At 38.0% G+C, this 25635-nt stretch overlaps 1 protein-coding gene across 3 annotated transcripts; it reads left to right on the top strand.

The window, feature by feature from the left end:
• Window positions 1-902: 902 nt before the first annotated feature.
• SLC35F5 (solute carrier family 35 member F5) lies at window positions 903-25407 on the top strand. 3 transcript variants are annotated; one of them, XM_058028050.1, is made up of 18 exons: window positions 903-945; window positions 2862-2928; window positions 4069-4139; window positions 5684-5762; window positions 8550-8691; window positions 9719-9862; window positions 11713-11775; window positions 12927-13008; window positions 14374-14564; window positions 15765-15846; window positions 16189-16276; window positions 16836-16900; window positions 17230-17334; window positions 17810-17969; window positions 19379-19469; window positions 21719-21873; window positions 22335-22423; window positions 23345-25407. In XM_058028050.1, the coding sequence occupies exons 5-17, from the start codon at window positions 8557-8559 to the stop codon at window positions 22414-22416; spliced, it is 1443 nt and encodes a 480-aa protein (XP_057884033.1). In that variant the 5' UTR covers window positions 903-945; window positions 2862-2928; window positions 4069-4139; window positions 5684-5762; window positions 8550-8556; the 3' UTR covers window positions 22417-22423; window positions 23345-25407. The 3 variants fall into 3 exon arrangements, with proteins under 3 accessions (XP_057884033.1, XP_057884034.1, XP_057884035.1); XM_058028051.1 differs by lacking the exon at window positions 2862-2928 and having other exon boundaries at window positions 922-945; XM_058028052.1 differs by lacking the exons at window positions 903-945; window positions 2862-2928 and having other exon boundaries at window positions 4050-4139.
• The last annotated feature ends 228 nt before the right edge of the window (window positions 25408-25635 follow it).

Genomic DNA, 25635 nt, shown 5'->3' on the forward strand with positions numbered 1-25635 from the left:
GGCTGTATAAATGTCCATGCCCAAAGCGGGGCTGCCCAGAGGGACACGCGGATGGGAACGGGATGGACATGGGGATGAGAATGGGGTGGGAACAGGGATGGACATGGGATGGGAACAGGATTGGAACAGGATGGGCATGAGGATGGGAATGGGATGGACATGGGGATGGGAATGGGGATGGACACAGGGATAGGGATGAGGACAAGGAAGGGGGAAGTGATTTGGCCTGAGATGGAGATGGGGATGGAGGCAGTGAAGGGAAGCCTGATAGGAATGGGATCGGTGATGGCAATGGGGACCGAGATGGGGACGTAGACGGGAATGGGGACAGGGATCAGAATGGGGACAGGCACAAGGATAGGGATGAGATGGAGATGCGGATGGTGATGTGGTGGGAACAGGCATATGGATGGGGATGGTGACGGTGGCGGCAATGGGAACAGGGATGGGGATGATGACAATAAGTGTGGTGGGGACAGGGATGAGGATGTAGATGGGGATGGTGATGATGACTGTGGTGGGTACAGGGACGCGGACGGGGATGGTGGTGGGGACAGGGATGTAGATGGGGATGATGACAATGAGTGCGGTGCGGACAGGGATGTAGATGGCGATGGGGACGGTGGTGGGGACAGGGATGTGGATGGTGACGGTGTTGGGGACAGGGACGCGGATGACGGTAGGGACGAGCATGGGGACGGGGCTGTCTGGGCCGCCCTCGCCGCCGCCGCTCTCCCCCGCCGCCCCTCCCGCGCCGGTCGGGGGGCGGGCAGCAGGACAGGGCTGTGGAGCTGCTGCCCGAGCGGGTCGATGGGGCCGGCCCGCGGGCGGGGCGGGCGGGGCGGTCGCTCGCGGGCTCGGGGATGGATTGCGGGTGTCCGGCGCGGGCGGGCGGTGCCGCCGCCGGACGGAGCGCGGGGGGCGCCGGGCCCGGCGCGGCCTCAGGTACCGGGAGCGGGGCCGGGACGGGAACGGGGCCGGAACGGGCGGGTCCCGCCGCTGCCGGGGTTACCGCGGCCGAGAGGCCCCGCAGGGCTGAGCGGGGCCGGGCCCGGGAGGGAACTTTGTCCCTTCGTGCGAGCGGGGGGCCGAGGGTGTGCGAGTACCCCGTGTCCGCCGCCCCTCGGCCCCGGCCGCCCGTGACAGCGCTGTGCGGAACGCGCCCTCCTCTCCCCGGCCCGGGGAGCTGCCCTGGGCGGGCTGGGGGTGTGGAGGGTTCCGCTGTCCCCGGAACGAGCTGTACCCGCAGCAGTGCGGGCAGAGCCACCGGGGCAGCGACCCTGGCCCTGGGCTGGGCACCGCCTCGGCCGCCGTGCCCCGCTCCGTGCGCTCGCTGCAGGAGAGGCTCTCGGGCGCTGGAGCGTGTCCGGGGAAGGGCAGCGGAGCGGCTGAGGGTGTGGAGCGCAGCTCCTGTGAGCGGTGTCAGAGGGAGCTGGGGAGTTTAGCCCGGGGTAAAGGAGGCTTTGGGGAGACCGTGTTGCTCTGCACAGCTCCCTGACAGGAGCCGGACGGGGGTCGAGCTCCCAGGCAGCGGTGACGGGACAAGAACACACACACGGTGTTAAACTGCGCCAGGGGAGGGTCAGGTTGGGCATCGGGAAGAATTTCTGTACAGAAGGTTGATTAAACAATGGAATGGGCTGCCCGGGGAGATGGTGGAGTTGCCGTCCCTGGAGGTGTGTAAGGAAAGCTTTTGCCACGGTCTGGTTGACAGGGTGGTGTTTGGTCATGGGTTGGATTCGATGATCTCAGAGCTCTTTTCCAACCGAATTAATTCAGTGGTTCTGAGCTGGCACCGCTGTCCTGCCTGCCTGGGGCTGTGAGGGGTACGTGCTTCCCCTGCTTGGGCTGCAGCTCCCTTTCCTTTCCCCCTGCAGTTTCCAGTGTTCTACTTGTGACTTTCTAGTCACTCTTCCTCCCCCGAGGTCCCCAGGGCTTGAGCCATATATCTTTTCTCTTAGGCATTCACTTTTCTCTGAGTGCATTAAGAAGACTTACTCATTTCCTTCTCTTTGTTCCTGCTGCTTTTCCCCAAAGATATCTGCGGGCAGGAAGGAGCCCCCTGTTCACTCCAAGTGCAGTGATTTAGTGAATTATTTCTCCCTTGCCTGGAAGGCTCGGCTTCCAGCTGCCAGGGTGTCTCTCTGCAAGCTGCCCTGCTGGTTCTTATCAGGAATCTGTGTCTGTATATCCTGTGACAAAGCACGATATGTTTAGTCCTTGCACTAGACCAGATTAGATCTGCAGCATGTGAAATGGATGTCATTTGTAATCCTTAGCTGATGTTAAATGTGGAGCTGCTGGTGGCTGGGATTGCTCTGTACGTGGTGAAGCTTAGAGAGGCCTTGGCAGCTTGACATGGAGCTTTTTCTCCTAATGTTGCTGGACAAGAATAACGAGGAGATGAGTGTATGTTCTGCTTGTCAGTTTTCACTCTGCTGACCTGAAACTGGGGTGTTTCCAACTCATTCAGTCAGACTTCAAGTCCAGCAGCGTCACAGCCTTGCTGGGGTATCTTGCCTTCTCTCTTACTGAGAGCTGAGTGCTTGGGTAGGCTGGTAGCTGGTAAGGACCCTGAGGTATAAAACACATTAATACCCTGCACTACTAGTTATATATAGGAAAATTTGTTTGAAGCATTGTTTCATGAATTTTGAGTAAGTGCTGAATAGGAAGCTTTCATTTCATTCATAAAAACATTCAAACATTTTTGTTCTTTTTATTCCTCAAATACCCATATCCAGCTGTGCCATGGCAGTTTGATAGCATTACTGTTACATACCACCAGATTCCTAAAACATACCTTTGATTAAGCTAAATTCTCTTATTTTAATAGTAAAATTAATGTGTTTTCTGTGCAGACTTTGGTCTTGAGTAACTTCCTATGCAGATGGGAGCAGTGATCTCTACTTGCAGAACTCATTACTGGTATGGAAATCTTGGTTGCTTTTTTGGATCTTTTGCTTTGCTATATTCTAAGAACCTACAGGAAACTTTCTTTGAGTAAAAATGACAGGGCTGCAGTGAATGTAATAGTCATGTCGTATAAGGCTCACTTTTCCATCTCTTCTGAATATTCTTGCCTTTGCTCTCACCTCATGGTACCCTTTGGAGGTTGAGTAGACGTCAGAATTATGTTAGATTAATGTTGCTTTAATGTAGGCTTACAGATTTTGACATATAAATGTAAATAATTTTACTTTCAGTTTTGTTTGTTTTTTTTTTTTTTTTCTGGTTAAAGTGAAAGCAGTGTCTCTGTTTCTCTTATCTCGAGAACAATCCAATATGAAACAAGACATGATGACCGAACATGTTAAAAGGGGGAGGAGGTTGTATCCCAGAACTTGTATTGTTGGAGCAGCTGGTATAACTGGAAAAACTAAACCCATTTATTTTGCCTGCAAGCCTTATTTTGATATGTTGTCTTTCAAATTGTATATGAAATAATCTTGAGTAAATACAAGGAAGAATTTCCAGTTGACTTGCTTGCACCATGGCTTGTGGGTGAGATGCTGTTCTGTGTCTTTTGGCATTCTTGCTATGTTCTTTTTTTCTATTTTTTGGTGGTGGAGAGGAGAGACGAGCTGTGTGCTTTCCTCCTGGAACAGCCAGAACAGCAATACTTCTGTTTTGCAATGATTTGGCAATTCTTTGGCCTATAATGTTCTCTTCCCTAATTGTCAGTGCAGTAAAAGTTTGAGAATTTCATGTGATTTTCTCTTCTTGGGCAGAGCTTGCAATGTGGAAATCATCTGCACAAAGAAACATTTGATGCTGTCCCCATAAGCTTGCACATGAAGTATCAATGGTGCAGTTTGATTTCCTGCCCTCAGGAGTTGCTTGTTGCATGTTCAGGAGAGTTGGACAGGCTGCTGAGCCTGTTGGCTTCAGTGCAGTCAGCTCTGTGGACATGCACTGTAGACTACTACTACAGTGAAACTGCTTTTTATATCATTTTGATATCATAAATTGAAGTGGTGGCTCTTCTTACATGATCTAGGGTACTGCAGCATTTTAAAATCAAGGCACAGTGTCATGACAAGAACATTTTTAATGTTTGTTTTTCAGAAGATCTTCATGTAACTGGCTGAAAAATGTTTCTGCAAGATGACAGCACCGACTCTAAGACTGTTGGAATGGTAAATAAATTTTAAAAAGGAGACTTTACAAGGTCTCAGTGATTTTTGCTGAAAATTATAATGATATTAAGAAAAGTATTTTAAAAATATTTCTTTAAATGTCAGATTAGAGCTGGTGTGTTTAAAGTTACACTATGTGGAAAGCATATTATTTCCTAATAATGGAAACAAAGAGCAAACATGCTTAAGTTTCTGCTCTATGAATAGAGTAGAAAATGATATTTACTTTTAAACCAATCTCTGTCTTCTGGTGGCTTAAATTTATTATAACTTTTTGCACTTGATAAATTAAATGTTCTGTGAGGGTAAAGCCCTACAATAATAATGCCAAGGTTGTGGCTTCAGTCCCCGGGACATTCATTTAAGAGTTGGACTTTATGATACTGGTGGGTCCTTTCCAACTCAAAATACTCTGTGATTTTGTGATTAATTGCCTTGGTGTGCAGGATGTACAGTGAGCATTGTCTTTGTGAAATAGAAGATGGATAATCACATACTTTTGTCTTAAAAAATGCATCTTCCAGTTTGTTGGGTCTTTTTAAGCAGTTATGATCATTTAGTAAACTCTGGAAAAGGTTTGAACTTGCTGTGTGTAAATGTTGAGTTCAGTGGGGGCTTGTGGGATCCCTGCTAATGAGTTACTTAATCAAAGAGGTGAAAAACATGAATTTAGCTGTTGCTCCCTGTTAAGACTTTACAAACTCTCAGCCATGCTTGACAGGTGATCAAAAGCTAATTTTGGGTAAGCATTTAATTCTGCCCTTGGTGCCACTTCTGTTGGGGACACTAATTTGAGACTCCTTAGCATAGAGTGTGACTCCTGTTGACCCTAAAACAGAGCTTAGCAACATTTCACGTAATATTAATAATAATAAAAATTCCAGCACTTCCAGGCAATAAAACTTATGGCTCTATTTTGTATATTTCTTTTCCTGTATAACAGTGGATTTTATTGAATGTGCTATTAGGATCTGAGTTTAAAAATGACAAATAAATTTTATGTAAGATGATGTTTTGTTTTAATACAATAATAGTGCTGTATCCATTTAAGGAAGGAAAGATACTGGGCTTTCACAAGACATAACATGGAGGTGCTTTATCTTTCTAGATTATTTTAAGGCAAACACGTCTGTATGTTCTTCCATTACCTTCCTAGTTCCAATGTTTAAATTCTTTGCTTAGGAATGTGCACTGGAGAAATAGTGCCTTTCTCTGCATAGCTTAGAAAATCAGAATTTAACACCATCAGGTTCTTGTTCCTGTGAACTTCTATAGTCAATTAATAAGGAAGGGATTGTGTTGTTTATAATATTAAAAGTAGGTAAGGATCCTGTTTTCCTGCAAGTCAGGGCTGCCCTGCTGGCATTTTTTATATAGACCAGTTCTTAAGGTTCTAGATATCTATGTCCCCAACACTTAGGACTTGAGCTGCAGAAGAACTTGTAGAACTTGAAATTTTAGACAGTATTTTGCAAAGATAAGTGCTTAATATATCTGTGCACATGATGTTTCACACTTTGCTCTTTTTTTGTTTTTTTTTTTAGGAGACTCTCTTCACTTTGACATGAAGTGTGAAGTTTGTTAGTCACCACTTTTGTTTCTTTTTTACAGTTATTGTGGAAGGTAATGTGAGAAAATTCTTGTTCTTGTGTGTTCATCTCTATCAGAGCATATTGCCCTCCATGTACAGAAGCCAAACATAAAAGTGTGGAATTGAATTTCATTGCAAATTAGTGAGTACTGTTAATAAGTGGGACAATGTGTCTGTCTAAAACTTCTCAAAACAGTAGTTTCAGTCTGGCTTTGCATTTTTGCATTTTGTGTGATGTTTTCCAGGGTTTTAATTCTGTCCTAAAACTTATTATTGAGGTTTCAGTAGGCTTTTGAATTTCTGCTGAACTTTACAGGCATTTTAGTATTGCTGCTTGGTAACTTTTTTAGTCAACTCTTAGCTTGAGGGTGATGGTGCTGCACTTGATAGTCACCTTTTCTTGTTAAGCTTTTTGCCTTGTTAGGGAAGGATTGAGCAAAGGCTATATTAGGCACACAGAAATGTTAAACAGCTACTTGGTAGTCAGATGAGAAGTAATAGCTGCTCTTACTGCAACATGAAAAAAATTCCAACTTCCAAGGCATAATTATGGGCTCTTTATTTAGAATTTTAGCATCTACTTAGCAAAGTTACAGAAGAAATGGTGTAAAATATGCATAGACTCTGAATAACTTCATGTGTAACCTCTTATCTGAGAAGTGCTGCATGTTCCATCCTTTACTTTGCTCCTGTTGAAGGATTTTAAAGGGATTTGTTGAAGCCTAAGGTAGACAAGCTGAGCACAAGATTAAGCAGCTGCAGAATGTGAATGTTATCTGTGCATGATCTCTGTTCACAGAGTGTGCTTTGAAGCAGCCTGTGGTGGGAGCAGCAGAGCTGTAGGTGTGGGGGAACATCTGATGTGGAGATGTCCAGTTGATCAGCTGGGCCATTCCCTCCTGCCTCCCCAGCTGCCTGTCCCCTCCTGCCTGCAGCACAGAGTTCAAGGAAGGCTGCAGTGCTTTCTCTTCCTGGGATCATTTCCCACTGTCCCTGAGTTGTGCTGTAGCCTGACAGGAGTGAGATTTCTTCCTTCCAGCTTCTTTGAACTCTTCTATTCCCAGTTTCCACATTAGCTGCATATTATGCAAACACACAAGCAATTTTTAGGTTATATATAACTTCATGTAATGGCTTGTAGGCTATTAGTCTGAAATGAATAAAGGCAAAGTTTGTAGAGTATAATATGTAGTATTTGTTAAACCATTCCTAAAAACTGAAAAAGCCTTTATAAGCTTTCAAGCTTGAAAACCTTTATGTTAGTTTCTTCAAGTTTAAGGTAATACATTTATTTGCTCTCTCTTTGAGAACAAATATTTTCTCCTTTATTCTATATCAAGTAGAAACTATAATTCCTTGCTGAGTCTTTCATAACTTTGCCTCTCTCTACTTACAGATTTCTGCTTTCTTTTGTCAGTCCCACCATTTTATCAGAAAAGCAGAGTAATTATCCAGAACTGATGCCCACACATGGAATATATCGGCATAGATCTAGTGGTATAATTATACTTCAGGAACTCTGCCTGTTCATTTTCATTTTGAAAGAGGCCCTTTGAGAAATGGAGGAAAAAAATGCCAAGATTTGAACATGGCAGAGACTGTATAGAATATGAGTCAATGCAAAAAACAATGCTGTGATCTCCAATGTGCTTGTGCATATCTGGGCACTTAAATCCTTAATCTGAGGCTGTTCTGCAAAAAAATAATGTATCTTCTTCACTCACTGAGTACATTATTGCACTGTCTCTTTCATAAATAATTTGTAAATAATGAAAAGAAAGCAAGTATTTGTATGTTGACACATGTGGAAAAAACAAAGTTCAATTAAAATTTATCAAACCATATTAGCAAAGCAGCTGACCTCTATTTACTGTGAAAGTCAGAAGCTGCTCTCTAAAGGTGACTTAGATTGCAGTTCCTTGAGCAGTTCTCTCAGAGATGGTGTTTGAGTTAATGGTATGTTATGCATCTGTAGTTAATGAACTCTTAATAAATTGGTTCTTAAACTATATACATAAATAAGTGAAGGTTAATGATAGAAATACCACATACATGTTTGGCTGATATTCATTAGAGAGTTTGTAAAGAATTCTAGTACAAGAATGAATCATCAGTCTTTGTCAATTCTATTTGAAGCTTTTTAGTAATATAATTGGAAGTTTTCCTAAATTTAGGCCTTCCATAAATTTAGGCCATCCAATGGGCAGCTGTAAAGCTGTGTCACAAATCTGAATTCCTTTGCAGCAGCATTAATGAATTTTTGATAGATTTTCACTAGAATTGGTTCATGCCTATATTTCATAAATTACCAGATAGCTATATAATTTTTTTAATACGATTAGATGTGAAGTCTACTTTTTTAAGTTTACAAGTAATTATTCTGTTTTTTTCTTGAATCACCTCTTGTTGTAAGAGTTTATAATTTACCCAAATGTTTTCCTACGTCTTCTGAAATATTTGCTGAATGCCTCTAAGTTTAAACTCGTTTCTGACATTTGTCACAACACATCAATCTAATTTATACTGTTTGCAGAACTTGTAGTGTAAATTGCAAATTGTGTTTGACCTATTTTTTTTTTTTACTTCATTCCTAAAGCAGTTGGTAAATTTTTGCAAAGTTAAAATTTACTTTGTAATTGTCACTAATATCTCTGAAAATTTCCTGCCGGATCTGTCAAAGATCTGGTTTTTAACAACACAGTCATGTGTGTCCTTGCATATCAGGTCCTGTTCATGTGTATGAAGCAGTTGCCCCCAGTGTTTATTTTTTTGTGTGCCACTGTAACCTTCTGTGTGTTATTTGTGTCCCCTCTGCCCAGGTTCCAAATGGTGTGGGTTTTTATCATGAACCGGATGAGCTCCCAGAGCAGCTCATCTGCCCAGCGCAGGCGAATGGCTCTAGGAATTGTCATTCTCCTCCTGGTTGATGTCATCTGGGTGGCCTCTTCAGAGCTCACTTCTGTGAGTATTGTTTCACAAACTTTAAGGGGAAATGATTGAGAAAAATGCAGCAGAATCATAATTATCAAACTTGGTGTTTCACCAGCCTGAATCCACTAAAAATTACAGATGAGTTCAATTCAGTGCCTGTTTCTTTTGAGACAGAAGGTGTTACTGATGACTTTAAAATGAAACAGCATAAACTTATCAGTGTGTACTGTAATCAGGGAGTTCATTTTGTTATTGCTATATTGATTAAAATAATGCCCATGTAGTTCCCAAAAATTAGTAAATGAGCTGTAACATGGCAGGTAGATTGATGTGCTGAATTGTAGTTCAGAACATCCAGAAATTCAGGCTGAAAGGACTCAAGTCATGGAGTTTAAACCCTGTAATTTCATCTAGCTCATATATTAACCATATTCAAACTATTGTGGTATTTATTTCATGTTAAGTTTTACGACTTAAACCAGAGCTTTAGCAATGGAAATTGAGTTTTTAATAAACTCCTAAATTAATTTCTCTGAACTGTCATTATGTTCTATATCAGTTTTGAAACTAAGCATATACAAATGTCTGTCCTTATCATGTGATATTAATAATTTTTTTTTAATGAGCTGGTGGAGTCACTTTTGATACTGAAATGTTATTTAGCCAAAGTAATCTTCTCTAATTTATGGTTAATATATTATTGCTTATAAAAGTCATCTTCAATTTAGAAAATATTTGTATGTAAATGTATTTTCAGTGCTATTTGAGTTCAGTAGCATATAAATGTGTTGCTTGGTGAGATACAAGTGGTTTTCCTTCTGTGGAATTGTTTCTTACAAAAAGTCTCCTTTTTGTTGGCATTGGAGGTAGTTTGGGAGAGAGTTCCCCCAGAACAGGTAGGGCCACTTGATTCCTTTGGTTATCCATGCCAACACTCACAGGTCTGGTATTTTGGGAACCAGGCTGTTCTGGACTGTATATTTACACTTGATCATTCATTTTGTGAACTCTTACCTAGTTAGTAATTTTGGATACTGCAATTATTTTCTTTCCACAGTATGTTTTTACAAGGTACAACAAACCCTTTTTCAGTACATTTGCAAAAACATCCATGTTTGTTCTGTACCTCCTGGGGTTTATTGTTTGGAAGCCGTGGAGGCAACAGTGCACTCGTGGGTTTCGTGGAAGGCATGCAGCTTTTGTAAGTATTACAGCTCTGTAGATGTTGTGATATTTGTCTAAGCTTGTACAGAAAAAAAACCCTTAAAATAGAGACTAGAGAAGAGCAAAGGTTACATATTTGAGGTATAAGCTGAATCATGCCACAGGAAGCCATGGCAGCTGTAACAGTTGTCATGTGGAAGGGTGAGAGGCAAGAAAAAGCAATGTGAGATGTGTCAGGAGTTGTAAGAAATGCTCTGCTGGGCCAGGCCATTGCTCCCTGCAGCCTGGATTTGTATCCTGGGCAATTGCAGAGGATAATTCCTCTAAACAAGAGCTTACTAAACTCCCTGCTGGCTCTTGGTTCCCTTTGACTCCCCCAACATCTGCAACCAATGGAATCAGAACTTTGTAGCTGATTTTTAGCACTGACTCTTTTTGTCTCTGGCACAGCTATGAACTGTTTGCTGACTGTTTTGAAGGGTTTAAAGTTACATTTAGTAAGGGTGGTAGAATTACATGTTTGTTGTTGTTAACATTATACCTTTTATGCATGAGTGATCTTCTGATGCTCATTCCAGAGTTAGGCATTGTTTGTGCTAGAACCTAAAATTGTGTTATATGACAGAAATAGTGGTTTTTTTCCAAGAGATGCTGGGAAGAGCAGTTGTTCTGTGCCAGTGTTTCAAGATGCTGAACAGCAGCACTCAGGAAGCAGGAAGGCACTTGGCCTGATACTAATCTCACTTAAAACCCAGAAAATGTGATCCAAGAACATGCTGTTAATCAACATGTCTTTATAGAAAATAGATTGTGTGAAAGAAACTGAGTTAAGATTTTCTGGATACATTAGCCTTCACTGATAGTGACAGTTGTAGGCATAACATTTAAAGTATGATTTTTTTTAAGAAAAGACAAAGCACAAAGGACAACTGACAAAACATTCTTAAAAAATTCTTGAGTTAAACACTTAGAGCATTTAAAGTTGTCTGATATCTTGATACAATTTTTGCTAGATCAGCCTTTAATACCAAGTGTTTGTATGTAATATGGCATGTGTTAGACTTGATTTTGTTCAGAATCTTCATAAGCTAATTTGGGAATAAACAGAACTTAGTTTCTTTGCTGACAGTAATGAAATACAAAGTGGAAAGCAATGACTAAGAGTGCCCAGTGTGTCACATGTTGTGTGTGGCACTCATGACACTGCTATTGGAATCCCATTATTTTTCCTTTTCAAAAGAGCAGTGCAGACAGGACTGTAATGTGTTATTAGAAAATTTATTTCCCTTCAAGGGGTGTAGTTAAATATTCAACTCTGTAATTATTTCAAGTGCCTTTAAAGTGTCTTCTGTTTATTAGTCTGGACAACACATCCATTTATATGTTTTTATTTCAATGATTGCTTGGAGAAACACTCACACCTTACTTTTAAGTTCTCTTCCACATTAAAAACTTTGTTTAATAATTTTGCTACCATCATGGTAGAACAGCAAGCTGCAGGTCAGGGAGTGTGGGTTTGGTAAGGTGCAGAAAGGAGGAGGGAAAGGAACTTTGCCTCAATAAAATGAAGAAAGAAGCATCTTGTTGTTAATAGAGGCACAATCATTTAGTGGGCATTGTGTCCCTAAGACTGAATTTTGCAGGATTTCTGTATCTAAGAGCCTCATACCTGGATAGATTAACTCAGTGGGGTTCAAGAGGTTCAGGGAAGTACTGAAATTATTACTGAACTTGTAAGCCCTCTTGGTATTGGGGAGGAGGGCTGAGAGGAGAGAGGGAATTGTGACAGAATGATGGAAAAAGTCATAAAAAACTTTACTCTTCAAAAATTTTAGTTACTAATGACTTTGCCTTGGTAGTTTATTACATGAAGATTTCTGTAATTAGTTTGCAGATGCTGAAGGTTATTTTGCTGCTTGTACAACAGATACCACTGTGAACAGTTCTCTGGTAAGTGCCTTAATTTATGAAGGTGAATGCTTTACAATAACATGGCACAACTATCTTGACTTACTGTTTATAAAATATGGCAGTTTTAAGTGTAATAGGTTTTGTCAAAGGGGATTGGTAACTTGTATGCTTATATGTTACTAATAAGTGCTGCAAATAATGGTATTGCTTACTATAAGAAATATGGGTTCTCAGCTCAATAAAGCACTTAATTGAATGCTTCTCTAGTAGTTTGTCAAAGAAATATTATCTTCTACAGAGAAAACCTTTACAGATTCAGCTCAGTACCATCTCTGTAATAGAGTGGAGGAAGCAATGGAGTATTGCAAATTACTGTATGGATATTTTATACAGAATTACTTGAAGAGACGTTTTTTTCAGATGTATTCTTCATTTAATTTTTTGGGGATTTTGAACTTTATCTATCTCTACTTAAGAATAAAATCTTTGCCTTCTCAATTCATTAAGATCACATGACTCTAGAAAATTGGGCGATTTTGCATTAATTTAAACATCCACCAAAATTTTTATTCTAAGCAAGCCTAATGAAAATCCAACTACCAGATCTTTTTAATGACTTTACTTTTACAGTTTATCAATTTAATCTAAACAAGGAGCTTAAAACTTGTCTTGTAAGCAGAAGTTTTAATTGCTTGAAATACTTTTAAGTGCCTAATGTATTGTAGATATTTCCCAAAGTTTTTTGATGTTTAGGTCTAGGGTGGAAAATAGGGACTTTTAGGGTCATGGGAAGAAAATGAGTACTTGAATTTTTGTATGTACAATCTGTATTTCATGTTTTTAGTTTATAATTTGGACAGAAGCTATAGCTAATGAAGTATCTGTGATATTGATGACTTATTTGTAATTTTAATCAGTAGGCTGGCCATAAGTTTTGTGTTCATGAGGATACACACAAAAGAGCACAGTTCTCTTTCAATACTGTGTTTTACCAATATGTGTAACATACAGTATATTGTATACGTGAATTTTGACAAGTCTATCCACTGTGTGCAAACCTGTTTTAAGTCTGATTCTCCTGCTATTAACTAAGTTTTTCTTTATTTAGTTTTCTAATTTGCTAAATAAATTCTGGTAATAATTGAAATATCCTGCTTAACTGTATTTTTACTTGTACTGATTCATTGCAGAGTGAACCTTTATATGTTCCTGTAAAGTTTCATGATTTGCCAACTGAAAAAAATGGCAGTAATAGTAGTGATGCAGAGAAAAGTGAGTAAAGACTTTGTTAGTTCTTTGGTGAAGGAGTTACTTTTCCCTTTGTTTAGTATAACTTCTGTCATGTTGCAGGATGTGCTTCCCCTTCCTCCCCTAATTTTTTTTTTCCTTTTTTCTCCTTTCTGAAATCTCTTATTGCATGAATTGCAGTCTCATAAATTTACTTTCAGGTAGAGAAAACATAGGCCTGTCGTTCAGTTTACCTTTCTTGGTCACTACAGATGCAGCCTATGTTTATCTCAAGGGACCAACTGGGTTCAGTACTTGTGATTCTTTCCTTCTGGCCTTGTAAGACCAGCAGCAGTGAGTCAGCCTCTGGAAAAACAAGCTATTGTCCTTTTTAGAGCAGGAGCAAAGCAGTCAAAGTAAGAATTTTAACAGTCTATGTGCATTCTGGTTTTATTTAAGCCTCCCTACCTTGTGATAGTACCTGAAACAGGCCTGACTGTCCCAGACACTTGTGGGAAGGTTGGCCTCAGAACATCCAGTCAGCCTGTCCTCAGCAAAAGAGTTCCTGCTTGTCAAAGGGAAGCTCTCTTTATTTCCCCATGGCACACTTTGGTAGGCTCTGCTTCCTGTGGCACCATGCACCAATCACTTCAAAACTGCTCCAGCTGCAGCTTTCCCTTTACTTTTTTTAGAAAATTAGGATTATTTCACATTGATTTAAGCTAATATTTGCCTGTAGTGTTTAGTGTAATGTTTTCTTTATGGAGGAAGCTAATGGTAGTAAAATAAGCTTCTAAATAAAACCTGACCCTAGTTTGCAAGATTAGTTAGAGAGTAGATTCCAAAAGGCCAAAGTGACTTTATGGTCCCTGCTAAGCTTTGAGGGCTGTTGGACTTTAATCTTGTAAATGAAGCGTTGTCCTTGCAGTTAGGTATAATTGTGTGCAGGTGTTGGCTGTTTGGCTCTTAGACAATTAAAGAAAATCATATATATATATATATATATATATATATATATATATAAAATGTTTTTTAAGATGGAATAATTCCTGTCTAAAAAGGCATTGTTAACTTTTGTTGATGTTTTTGACAGGAAGCAGGGGTGGTGCTTTTCAGTGAGGTTTTTGTGGGTGGACAACTTACTGGTTGAAAACAGTAATTAATTGTACTTTGTCTTATTAGTGGCCTCCTGAATAGCAAAATATTAGTTTAATAAATCATTATGTCATATCATTATGTCATATGTTCTAATTGAATAAGAACCTGTTATTTCTGCACTATTTTAATCAATGGTGTGTTACAGTATCATCATTTTATTTGCGTATTGTGTTGGCTCAAAAAGTTTAATAATAATATGAATATTTTTCTTTTTTTTTTTAATTTTTTTTTCTGTTTTTTCTGCCTCTCAAGCCCCCAAGAAGCCTCGTGTGAGGTTCAGCAACATCATGGAGATCCGGCAGCTGCCATCGAGCCATGCTTTGGAGGCAAAGCTGTCCCGCATGTCCTACCCAACAGTGAAGGAGCAGGAATCCATCCTAAAAACTGTGGGAAAGCTCACTGCAAGCCAAGTAGCAAAAATCAGCTTTTTCTTTTGCTTCGTGGTATGTGCCCCATTCTTTCAGAAAACTTTAGTAAAGATGCATTTAAAACTTGTAAACTTGAAATTATAATAATAGTGAGTGAGTATTGCGATGACTTGCATTCTTTAAACCTTATTTTATAAATGTGCTATAAGAAGTAAAATTTTCCTTATGCAAGCTTTAATTATGGATCTGCTGGTAGTTTGGAAGATTAGAGAGGGGATTTCAGCTGTTGCTGCATCCTGCCTCAGTTCTGGAAGGAGGGAGAGATTCCAGTGGCAGGATTTTTGAGACAGAAAAATGTAGAGGGCAGATCAGTGATGCCTTGTCAAAAAACACCTTCACTGCTGCTGCCAAATGGATTCTATGTAGTGTGGACTCATCATGGCTTTTCCTGAGGAAGTAGAGCTATTTAAGCATTATTGTTATTATTATTATCATCATCAACAATAATAATTCCACTGATGCATGCACCAGAAAATTGTGGTGTAATTTTTTCATTTTTTTCTGGGGTAGTGTCCTCATGTCCAAAACAAATCCTGTCTGTTGTGTTCATGGACGCTTCTGGCATGTACATGTATTTCTTCTTGGACTTTATGAATATTTCTACATAAGACTAGAGAGTGGTTACTTCCTTTAGAATATATCTGAGATCTTACTAGTGAGATCTCAATCAAGAAGTGATAAAACATCTGCCATTTTATTCCTTTATGGAGGAATTAAGAAATATTTTATATTTATTGAACATAAGAGATGTTTGTTTTTAGCAGTGGAGATGTGTGCTGGTTTTTAATCACTCTGAAAGAACCTCATTAGGCTGACTAATATCACATGCATTACTGAAATTTCTTTGCAGCCCTTGTGCAGTTATCATCTTGAAGCACTCCAAAACAAGTCAAAAGTACCTTTAGTTACTTCAGACTAGCTATTATAATGTCATTTTAGTTCTTTTTAAGTTCTGAAGTATGGTATTTTGTTATTAAACATGTACTTGAATGTTGGTTTAAGCCAGTTCTAAGTTTGCTGCGTTCTTTTAATGTGCCTTCCACTTTAACAAAAGTTAGAAGTCTCTTTAAGCTAAAAATCTAGTTCTGATTTTATTTTTTAAATAAAAAATAAAGTGGAGTGTTTTTTTTAAAAGTAGGATTTTATTGCACTGAGAAACTTAAACTCTGTTGCTGCTACCCATATAATAAGAAGATTATTTTTCTTTTTCCCCAGTGGTTCTTGGCAAATTTCTCATACCAAGAAGCTCTGTCAGATACCCAAGTTGCCATAGTTAATATCTTGTCATCAACCTCTGGTAAGTTTTATTTACACCACCAGATGTGCACTACAACGCTGTTTATAACATAGAAATCTCATTCCAATGGGTTTGTGTAACATTTTTACCTGTGGATTTGACCTAAAGGCATTGAATATATGTGTTTAGAAAATTCATTTTGTATTTGCAGAGGTTTTTTAGAGTACCTTCTAAAATTATATATTATAATATTTCCCCTGCTTTTTGTATGTGTACTTCTGCAGCTACCTGTGTATATTAAAGAAATGTATTTAGAGTATAGTAGCTTTGAAGCTGTGTAGTTTTCTGAGCAAACTACTGGCAAAACTTGGTTGTATAAACTCCTCTGAATTTCTCTTGCAGGCCTTTTTACATTAATTTTAGCTGCAGTCTTTCCCAGCAACAGTGGAGATCGGTTTACCCTGTCCAAATTATTGGCTGTTATTTTAAGGTAAGATAATGGGAGGAAACATTGGGTCCAAAACTCCCTGGTACAGTGAGAGGACAACTGTACCAACTCTGCCTGTGCTATCTGTGATAACAAATGATACCCATCACTTCTTAAAAATCCTTGTTTCACTGATGAATTGAGCAACTGAATTAAGGATTCTTACATGCTTCATATCATGAACCATTTCCAAATCTCATTCTCCTGTAGGAAATTAGATTAATTTCTGTTGGAAATAGATGAACTTATTTTCTTGTTGTTTATTTGTGGTTTGTTTTATTTATGTGTAATGGTGAAAAAGTTTGACACTCAGTGTTTCAGCCTGTTTCATTAAATGCCTTGTGCATTATTCTGGGAATTTAAAAGTGAGGTTGGTTGGTTTTAACTTGGGATCATGCCTTAGCAGCTGAGACCTTCTTTTGACATACCAGAAGTGGGTTTTGGTTAACTAAAAATGCCTAAAGATAGAACTGTATATTTGTTTTTCTCTTTCTTTTATCCGTTTTTGTAAAGAAATTCCTGAGTTCAAGCAACATTTTGCATTTCTTCTTTTTTTTGCTAGCATTGGTGGTGTGGTACTTGTTAACCTTTCTGGATCTGAAAAATCTGCTGGAAAAGATACAATAGGTATTTACTTTTGGGTTTTAATCCTGGAATGTGCAGTGATCAGTACCATCTTCTGACAGTACTAAGTAGTCATATAGCAAGCTCTAGATCTCTTATTCATGTAACATTTTACAATCTGGCTTTTTAGTTTGAAGTTCTAAAACTTAATTTATAATAATTTTCCACCCTATGTGTATATTGGGAAAGTTTTTATATTTTAGAGCTTTCTCCATTTTCCCATGTTTTTCATTTAGTAATGGATTCTAATCAACAGGAGTTTAGGAGAGTTGATCCTACTGTGCATAACATGTTTGGCATATCTCAAGGGAGTATTTTTTCCATTTTTCCAGGTTCCATTTGGTCTCTTGTAGGAGCAATGCTCTATGCTGTCTACATAGTCATGATAAAAAGGAAAGTGGATAGAGAAGATAAACTTGACATACCAATGTTCTTTGGTAAGACTAAAAGTAACTGTTGAAAGCTTTAATTCAAAGTGTGATTAAATTATATGCTTTCAGGCACTGCACTGTGTCTGAGTGGTAAAGAGACTTAGAAAAGCCAAGGAAGTAGAGAAAGCCTCTTATTCCCATGGTTATGACTCCTTTAGAGGCTGGTTGTTTGAATTGTTTCTTATTTAGAGCCTTAACAAGGAGAGGAACTTCCTGTAGTTGTGCAGACAGCCCCACTGACTTAATGAGATTTCTTCATTTTTATTTTCTTTTCAATTTCAAACCTGTAAATATCTGATGCAAATTTAGTTTTGTGAATTTCAGGTTGAGTTTCTTACATTTGTTTCCTTTGAAACATTTCAAATATTGCTTCATGGCTGCTTTTTATATGCATTTTGTCAAAAAAGCTGATTTTAGCTGAGATTTTGGTTATGTTGAAGAAAATTTATTATGATTTACTTAATACTGTTTTTATATCCAGGTTTTGTAGGACTGTTTAATCTGTTGCTGCTGTGGCCAGGGTTCTTCCTGCTTCACTATACTGGGTTTGAAGCATTTGAGTTTCCCAATAAACTGATATGGATGTGCATTGTCATAAATGGCCTTATTGGAACAGTTTTGTCAGAGTTCCTCTGGCTGTGGTATGTACTCCATACATTGAATATATTTCACATGAATTATCTTTCTTATGTTGAGATGTAAAATTGCCTAGGCTGGGCTTTGTGCCTTTTTCTTTTTCCTGTTTTTCCTGTCCACATGTGCAGTTTCACCATTGTGTCACAATGTCCTGTTAAGACAACAGCTGACTTTAAAGAGTAGCTGATGTGTGCTTGTAGTAATTGAAATGCTGTGTGCTTAACTTATTCCAGAATTAACATTTGAGACAAAGAGGCTTTGTGCTACAGAGTTGCACTAGCAGAAGTAGAGTGTGAATTCTGTTGTAATAGTTCTGTGGCAATACTGCAACAAAAGATCAAGATGGAGTAGATGGAGTCCCACAAAAACATTTTGGTTTTTTTAGTGGGTGTGGATTTTTGGTTTTTCTTTCAAGTTTAAAGTTATGTATGAATTTTAATGACTTTTGTTTCTTGGCAAACCTTTACAGCAGTCCTAGTTATAAATGCATTGTAGCCTATGTTCCTTTGCAATTGAACTGGTTTGTTGGTTGAATATTTTTGTGATGTTAATGCCATCCTGGAAGATTAAACTGCAGCTCAGTATCAGTGTCAGGTTAAGTGTAATTTTAATGTAGGCAAAATAACCAACACATTACCTTGAACATTGTCTCTCCAAAATCAAGTACTAGCATAGGGTTAAGTACATGGGTGTGCACAGACTTTTTGCATGCATGATATTTGTTTAATTACTCAGAATGATATTCCAGTCAATTTAAGAGCTAGTCCAGTTCCTTGTTCCTAGAGTTTTGGACTGGGACTAATTACAGAGTTTGTGCTGATATCATTCTTTACCAGTCTAGTGTGCCACTAGTATAGTCTGCTTTAAATTTTTAGAAGTAAATAATGTAATTTAACCTACTTGTTTACTCCACCCAAGCACATATTACCAACTACATAATGTAGGGATAGATGTGACTCTGTTAGTTGTTTTTTTTTTTTTTTTAACCTGCTGATAAATTACTGCCTTCTGTACCATTCATGCATTTACAGTTTTCTCTTGGTTGTGATTCAGAAGCAGTCTCTCATGCTCTAGAGAATCAGGGTATGGAATCAAAATGCAGATTTTTCTAGATGAAGTTAGTACATGTGAAATAGGGAAATTTCCATCATCTCAAAAGATTGGTATGGGAATTAAACCTCAGCCCAGAAGACATCCATTGCCTAGTTAAGAATTCTGTGCATTTTCACAGATTTATGATGGAGTGTGATGGTGTGAGTAAATTTTTGATTATTAACAGTAACTAACAGTTCATCAAATGTCTTCCTGTTTGATGTATTACTTTGGTTGTCTTTTAACTTTTAAGATCTCATTATTATAATTATTATTTATTGTCATTAAATTGTATAATTGTTATGATTTTGTTGTCTTCTAGGGGCTGCTTTCTTACCTCATCACTGATAGGCACACTTGCCCTAAGCCTTACAATACCTCTGTCCATAATAGCTGACATGTGCATGCAAAAGGTAAGATACTACTAAATTTTGATCATTGTTTGCAGAATTTCCTCTAATTAAAATTTTTTAGACTTGTACTTGTTTATTTGGTACAAGAAAATAGTTGAGTTTTGCATTTGGAATGTTTCCAGCCAAAAAGAGGCTTTGCTGTTCAGTGTTTTTGCAAGCAAAGTGTAAGGAGTACCTTTACACTTCTGAAGCTTTGTGCATGTAAAAATGAAGTAAAAAACCCCAAACACAACTTGTATTTTGCTTTTACTTCATGTCAGTGTGGATTTTGGAAAATAAGTCAGAAAAAATCAAAGGATAAATATAAGAAAAGTCAAAAAGAGTCAGACCCTGAATAAATACTTTTGTAATGAACATGTGATAAGCAGTATATTTTATGTTAGTCTCACCTGCATATTCCAGCATGGAAATAGGGCAAATCCTGCAGTGGTTCCAACAATAATAAAACATTTGTTGGTGAGACAGTTGTGTTTGTGTTGCTCTTAAAGCATCCACAATGCACACTTGAGATATAAATTGTTATGGGATGGTAAATAACTTGTGAGAACTGTAAAAGAAACAAGGAATAAAACATCTGTAGGCTCCTCCCCCCAAATTCACTTTCATGAGGTCAGTACATGTGAGCTAATACTGGTAGTAAAAAATAAGAATTTTATATGTGGGTTTGTGTGTCAGTACACATTTTAGATATATACAGATGTGTGTGTATGTCCAAATACATTGGTAGAGGTGTATATTATAGTTACATATTTCAATATATGAAAATTTTAGGTTGTCTTATGAAGTGATTCATCTAAACTTTCTTCTGGCATGAACTGAAAAATGGATATACTTTTCTAATTCCCAGTAAACAGCCTAATCTCTAGACTGTTTATTCTGAATAAACACAGAGTCTAGATCTTGTAAAATTAATTTATTCTTCATGTACTAATGCAACATGGAGGCATTTCAAATAGCAGAAACATCTCCCAAGCTCTGCTGGAAGACTTTCAGCTGACATTGGTTACAAAAGGGCAAATTACCTTTTTAACTCATGTTGTGGGAAGTAATCCTATCTGTCTTACATTTTAGAAAATAAATTACTAGTATTAGAAGCACAAGTGAGGGACCCTGATTAAAGGCAAAGTGCTGCAGACTTTGAGGGGTTTTGGACAGGTGTATTTGTGCAAGTCTGTCTCTGTCATACAGACATCAGAATATCCTAAGCCAAGCCCTGTGCTCACTGAAGTCTCAGGTGTTCACATCTCAGATAACCTGACAGAAATTTTAGCTGCCCTGCCTCTGGCCAGCCTTGTTTTTACTAAAAGAACCCTGCACAAGAATGCCACTGGCATGGCTAACAATCATGGAATCCTAGAAGGTGCTGAGCTGGAAGGGAACCCATCAGGATCACCCAGTCCAGCTCCTGGCCCTGAAAAGGACACCCCAAGAATCACACCACGTAATGTAAAGATTAAAATATCAATACATGCAACCTTCATATTTCTGTCAAATGGGGTAGTAATTATACAATATTCATAATTACTAACTCTCTGGGTATTTATTTTTCTGTAATTTTCTACCATAAATCTGAATCTTAGGAAATTACAACCGGGTTTCTAATGACTGATTCCTTTTGGCAATTTACATGTTCTGAATTTCATTAGAAATCAGTTGGGAAACACAGGGCTTAACAATTGCAGCTGATGAGACCTTTGAGGAGGATCATCAGTGCCAGGTGCCAAAGCTGAATCTGTTTTCTCAAAGTCTCCAGTTTTGGATCCTCTCTCCACACGGGGGGGCTGTGCCCTCGGTTCATGGCTCTGTCACCCCGAGAGGCAGGTCCCAGCCTCTTCTGTCCTTGTGCCCTGGGTTTGGAGTTATAGAACCATGGAATGCTTTGGGTTGGAGTGGCCTTTATAGATCATTGCTTTCCAACCCATGGAAGGTCTAGGAGACTTTCTCCTTGGCACCAGAAACACAACTAAAAACCTAAACCTGAGACTATTTGCAAATAGCAGTCTTCATTCAGCTCCCAGTGCAAACACAGTGTTCCATTGTTAAGAATGGATCAGTGGGAACAAGTTATGCAATTCTCAGAAGAAGCAATAACTATGTACAATTACCATTAGAAACTGTACAAAATAACTCACACTGTTGAAAATAACTCAAACTGCATCTCAAACTTACAATAATAATCATTGCAAATATACAGCATGTCAATTCTTTTTTGAGCTATCTAGTGAATGATGTTTGTGTTTCAATTCCAGGTGCAGTTTTCCTGGTTATTTTTTGCAGGAGCAGTACCTGTATTTTTTTCATTTTTCATTGCAACTCTCTTGTGTCACTATAACAACTGGGATCCAGTGATGGTGGGGATCAGAAGAATTTTTGCCTTTATTTGTAGAAAACATCGAATTCAGAGGTAGGGCAGTCACAAACTATAATCCTGTTTCTTTAGCCTTTCCCATAATCCTATAATCCTATAGTATTTTATAAGCCACAATGCTCATGCTCTGTTTATTTTTACCTGATTTTATATACTCTTTATAATACTAATTTCTTAATAGCAGTAGTTGCCAATCCATTCATACAGTTAACCTGTGTAATGCTCAGAAAATGGAAATATGTGAAGTCTGCTTACCTTTTAAAAGAAGTTTCCTAGTGGTTGTCACAATTTTTCCCTTAATGGATCTGTAATAATTTCTGTACCCAGCACATGCAGTGAAAATTGTGCAAACTTGAGTACATTTGATAAATTTAAGGAGTCTTTGCATGGATTTAATGGCTGAAGTTCAAACATCTGCATACTTGGTGCCTATGTTGGCTTCATAAAAACCAATTTAATAATCCTGTGTGACTTGAAATAAATGTGGTTTTTTTTAGAATGCCAGAAGAAAGTGAGCAGTGTGAAAGCCTCATCCCTATGCATAGTGTTTCACAGGATGGAGATGGCTGCTGTTCATAGACAAAAGGTAAACCTTTAATAAACCTCAAACAATGCACAGAAAGGTGAGGATTGGTTTTCATGGTGGCATTTCTGTTATGCAAGGACACATTTTTAAGGAGCATGCAGTCAGTGTTGTTCTGGATTGATGGACAGAGTGTTAAAGTGTATCTTTAAAGTTATTATTACTACTTGTTGCCAAGCATTATTCTCACAGTTCTTGGTCAATGGTTTTAAAATTTAGTTTTTTACTAAAGAGTATTACAAAGTTCATCCAAAACTGGATGTGAGTTAATACACCAGAAGAGCCATACAACTTCTTGGCATGGGTGATGTGTTTGGAAAACATCTGAAGTAATTAATTCACTCTTTAGTGCTGTTGGGATTTCAGTTTAGGCTGCTGCAGCCCATGAAAAGCACCAACCATTCAGGGAAGTTAAAGAACACCAAACTTTATCATTACTGATCCAGAAAGTGGAAAGGAGCCCTTGTGTTTGGGGGTGACAAGAAATAAGTTGGGAAATTCCATTAAATATTAGGCTAAATATTTCTCATTGTAAGCATAGGGAAAGTAGACTAGAATAGCTAAAGAGTTTGCAAAATATCCCACTTTTAAGAGGAGGTTGCACAAATCTTTAAAAGGAACATACATGATTTGTCAGTACTGACCTGGAGCATTAAAGCATTAAAGTTTGGAGCTCTCCTAGCCCTGTGCTTCAGGGTTTTCAATAATGTGTGCAGAATTACATGAGAAGTATATTTTTATTTTCCAGCGTTGCTTAAATCTAATAATGAAATTAAAAATATCCTAACCAAAACAGTAATTGTGATGTCTTAAGACATGGAGTTATTTCCTTTGTTAGTAAGATGGAAACAAATATTTATAGTAATTTTTCTTTTGTAATCTTGAGTTATGTACCTCTGATAATTTTTTTCTTCTTCTTCGTAGTTTAAAAATGGAACGATGCCCAGCAAAGAGACAATCTTCTGGAAAAGTCCCTAAGGAATCATGTTTCAGTGCCTATTCTGAATTTGTAGTAAAAATAGAAGTTTCAGTTCTTTTGAAACTCTAAACTTTTTCTCTTTCTTGCTTTCATCTGATTTTATAAATGAACAGATCTACTACATGCCTGTCACCGTGGGAGTCTTAGTCCATCTGAGCAACCAACCTGCCTTATGACACTTGAGCTGGTGACATTACTTGACAAAATCAAGAAAGCAAATGCTGTTAAGTGATTTCTTTCTTTTTTTAAGTCACAATTTTGTTAAATGCTGGACAATATTATTTTTAAAAGATACTTTAAAGTGAGTTATGTAAATAAGTTTGCAGGTCATCAAGTCTTACAGGCTTTCAGATGAAAAGCTAAATAGATATGTTACCTGTAGTAGGTACAGATTAAATTTTTTATGTTGTATAAACTATTTGCATATTAATAGATGAAAATAGAAAAATAACTTATTAAGTGCATTCCTGTAATTCCTGAGGCAGGATCTTTGTATGGTCCTGGAACACTACATTTACAATGTCTTAGGCCATTTTGTGTAGCCTTGTCATGGCAATGGGTGCTGATGTTTAAAAATCAAAAAAACTGCCCAATAATCAGGAATGCTTAAAATTTCCGTGAGTGGTTAAATATTTCTAATTACAATACATTTGAGTATACATTCTTATACATGGTTTAAAACAGACTGGTTCTGTAACCCATTCTCAGTCTCAGTTGTCTCTCAGACTTGGAAATTTTCAGGTGTAGCTGCCACACTGTGAAAGAGATCAAATTAATTGTGAAAGTTTTCAATCAGTGGGTCGGCACTACACTAATCTGCTAAGCAATATGAAGAGGAAAGGTGTTTGCATTGATTTTTCTTTTCCCCCCAGCTGTATTAATAAATTTATTCTAAAACTGATAATTACCTTCCTTCCGCTACAGTGTTTAATCCTTTTGAATCCAGAGAAGCTATTTTAATTATATTCAGGAATATTTGAAATTAATCAATGCTAGTTTTCAGCTCCTGGCCTATAAGACACTTAGATCAAAGTTAATTTTGGCTTTTGATGGACTTGAGTTTTTTTATAATGAATGTGAGATGGATTTTTTAGCCAGGAGTATTTTCTTCCACATAACAAGGTTATTAATAATGTAAGGTATTTCTACTGTCCCTCCACACAAATACAGAAGGATGACATAGCAGAAATGCCTTTTTGTGTTTTGGCACTCAGTAATGATCCTTCCAAAAGCAATTTTGGTGTTTTGGTAATAAAACTATTATTTAAGAAGTAATGCAGGAAAGCAACATGCTTAAGTTCTACATTTATAGAAGAATTCGAGCCAGCAGCTGGAATTTAATATAAGAAATGTGTGTAGAGTAGGAAGACAAAATGAACCTGGGGCTATTCTGTTCAAGTATTTAACCTTCATCAAGTTTTTCCTTCTTGTTTTTAATACTGGATTGCACTACGAACTTTGGAGATCTGAGGCATGTCTTTAAGATGAGATAGTAAGTCCTTCCTGGACCCTAAATAAGAATTAAAAAATACCCAAAACCAACCACAACAAAATCACAAACCCAAAAGAAACAAGAAAGTCAATTAAATTTCAGAGTTCAATTTCTAAACCCCACAAGTAGAGGGGTAAAAAATGCAGTATGTTGAACTAATTTTATTTTGGTCGAATTTTCAGGCATTTCTTGATCAGTGGGGTTTCCTTAGATCTTGGATTTGTCCTTCAAAATTATGACAAATTTAGAGGATGTTTACTTTAATCTTTTTTCAAAAAGTATTGTTAATGCCTACTTACAATAAAAAAGTCTATTTTCAGTTAATTAAATGTTTCAATGAGATGGTGCAGAATATTTGATACCAGGCATTAACTCCAAATTTGAATCAGCTGGGACTTGTGGCATCTGTGCATTAAGCCTGGGAAAACCAAGTTTGCTTTCAGATGGGCAATGACAGTATTTGTAGCAAAATTTTCTGTGACTTTTTTGCAATTGGTCATGCAAACAGAATTGGATCTGTAAAAGTTGCTATTTATATTTGCCCTTATGTTCATGGCTTCAAGTCAAAGATCATCATAGCCTCCATGTATATGACTGTTAATTTTCATTATTCATTAGTTTGAGAGGTTAAGAAAAGAAGTACTAAAAGAATATTCTTCTGTCTCTGACCCCAGGAATGATGAACATTCAGTACATTCAAAGTCAGGGCTTTCCAAATGTTTTTCACAAAAATGTGTTATTTTT

This window comes from Melospiza georgiana, chromosome 7, assembly GCF_028018845.1.
Source record: "Melospiza georgiana isolate bMelGeo1 chromosome 7, bMelGeo1.pri, whole genome shotgun sequence".
NCBI lineage: Eukaryota > Metazoa > Chordata > Aves > Passeriformes > Passerellidae > Melospiza > Melospiza georgiana.

Excerpts from the sequence above, each read along its gene's own strand:
- SLC35F5 (XM_058028050.1), top strand. The coding sequence starts at position 8,557 with ATGGTGTGGGTTTTTATCATGAACCGGATGAGCTCCCAGAGCAGCTCA. Across the intron at positions 13,009-14,373 it reads TAGTAGTGATGCAGAGAAAA|CCCCCAAGAAGCCTCGTGTG; the intron begins GTGAGTAAAGAC and ends CTGCCTCTCAAG. Across the intron at positions 19,470-21,718 it reads CTGACATGTGCATGCAAAAG|GTGCAGTTTTCCTGGTTATT; the intron begins GTAAGATACTAC and ends TTTCAATTCCAG.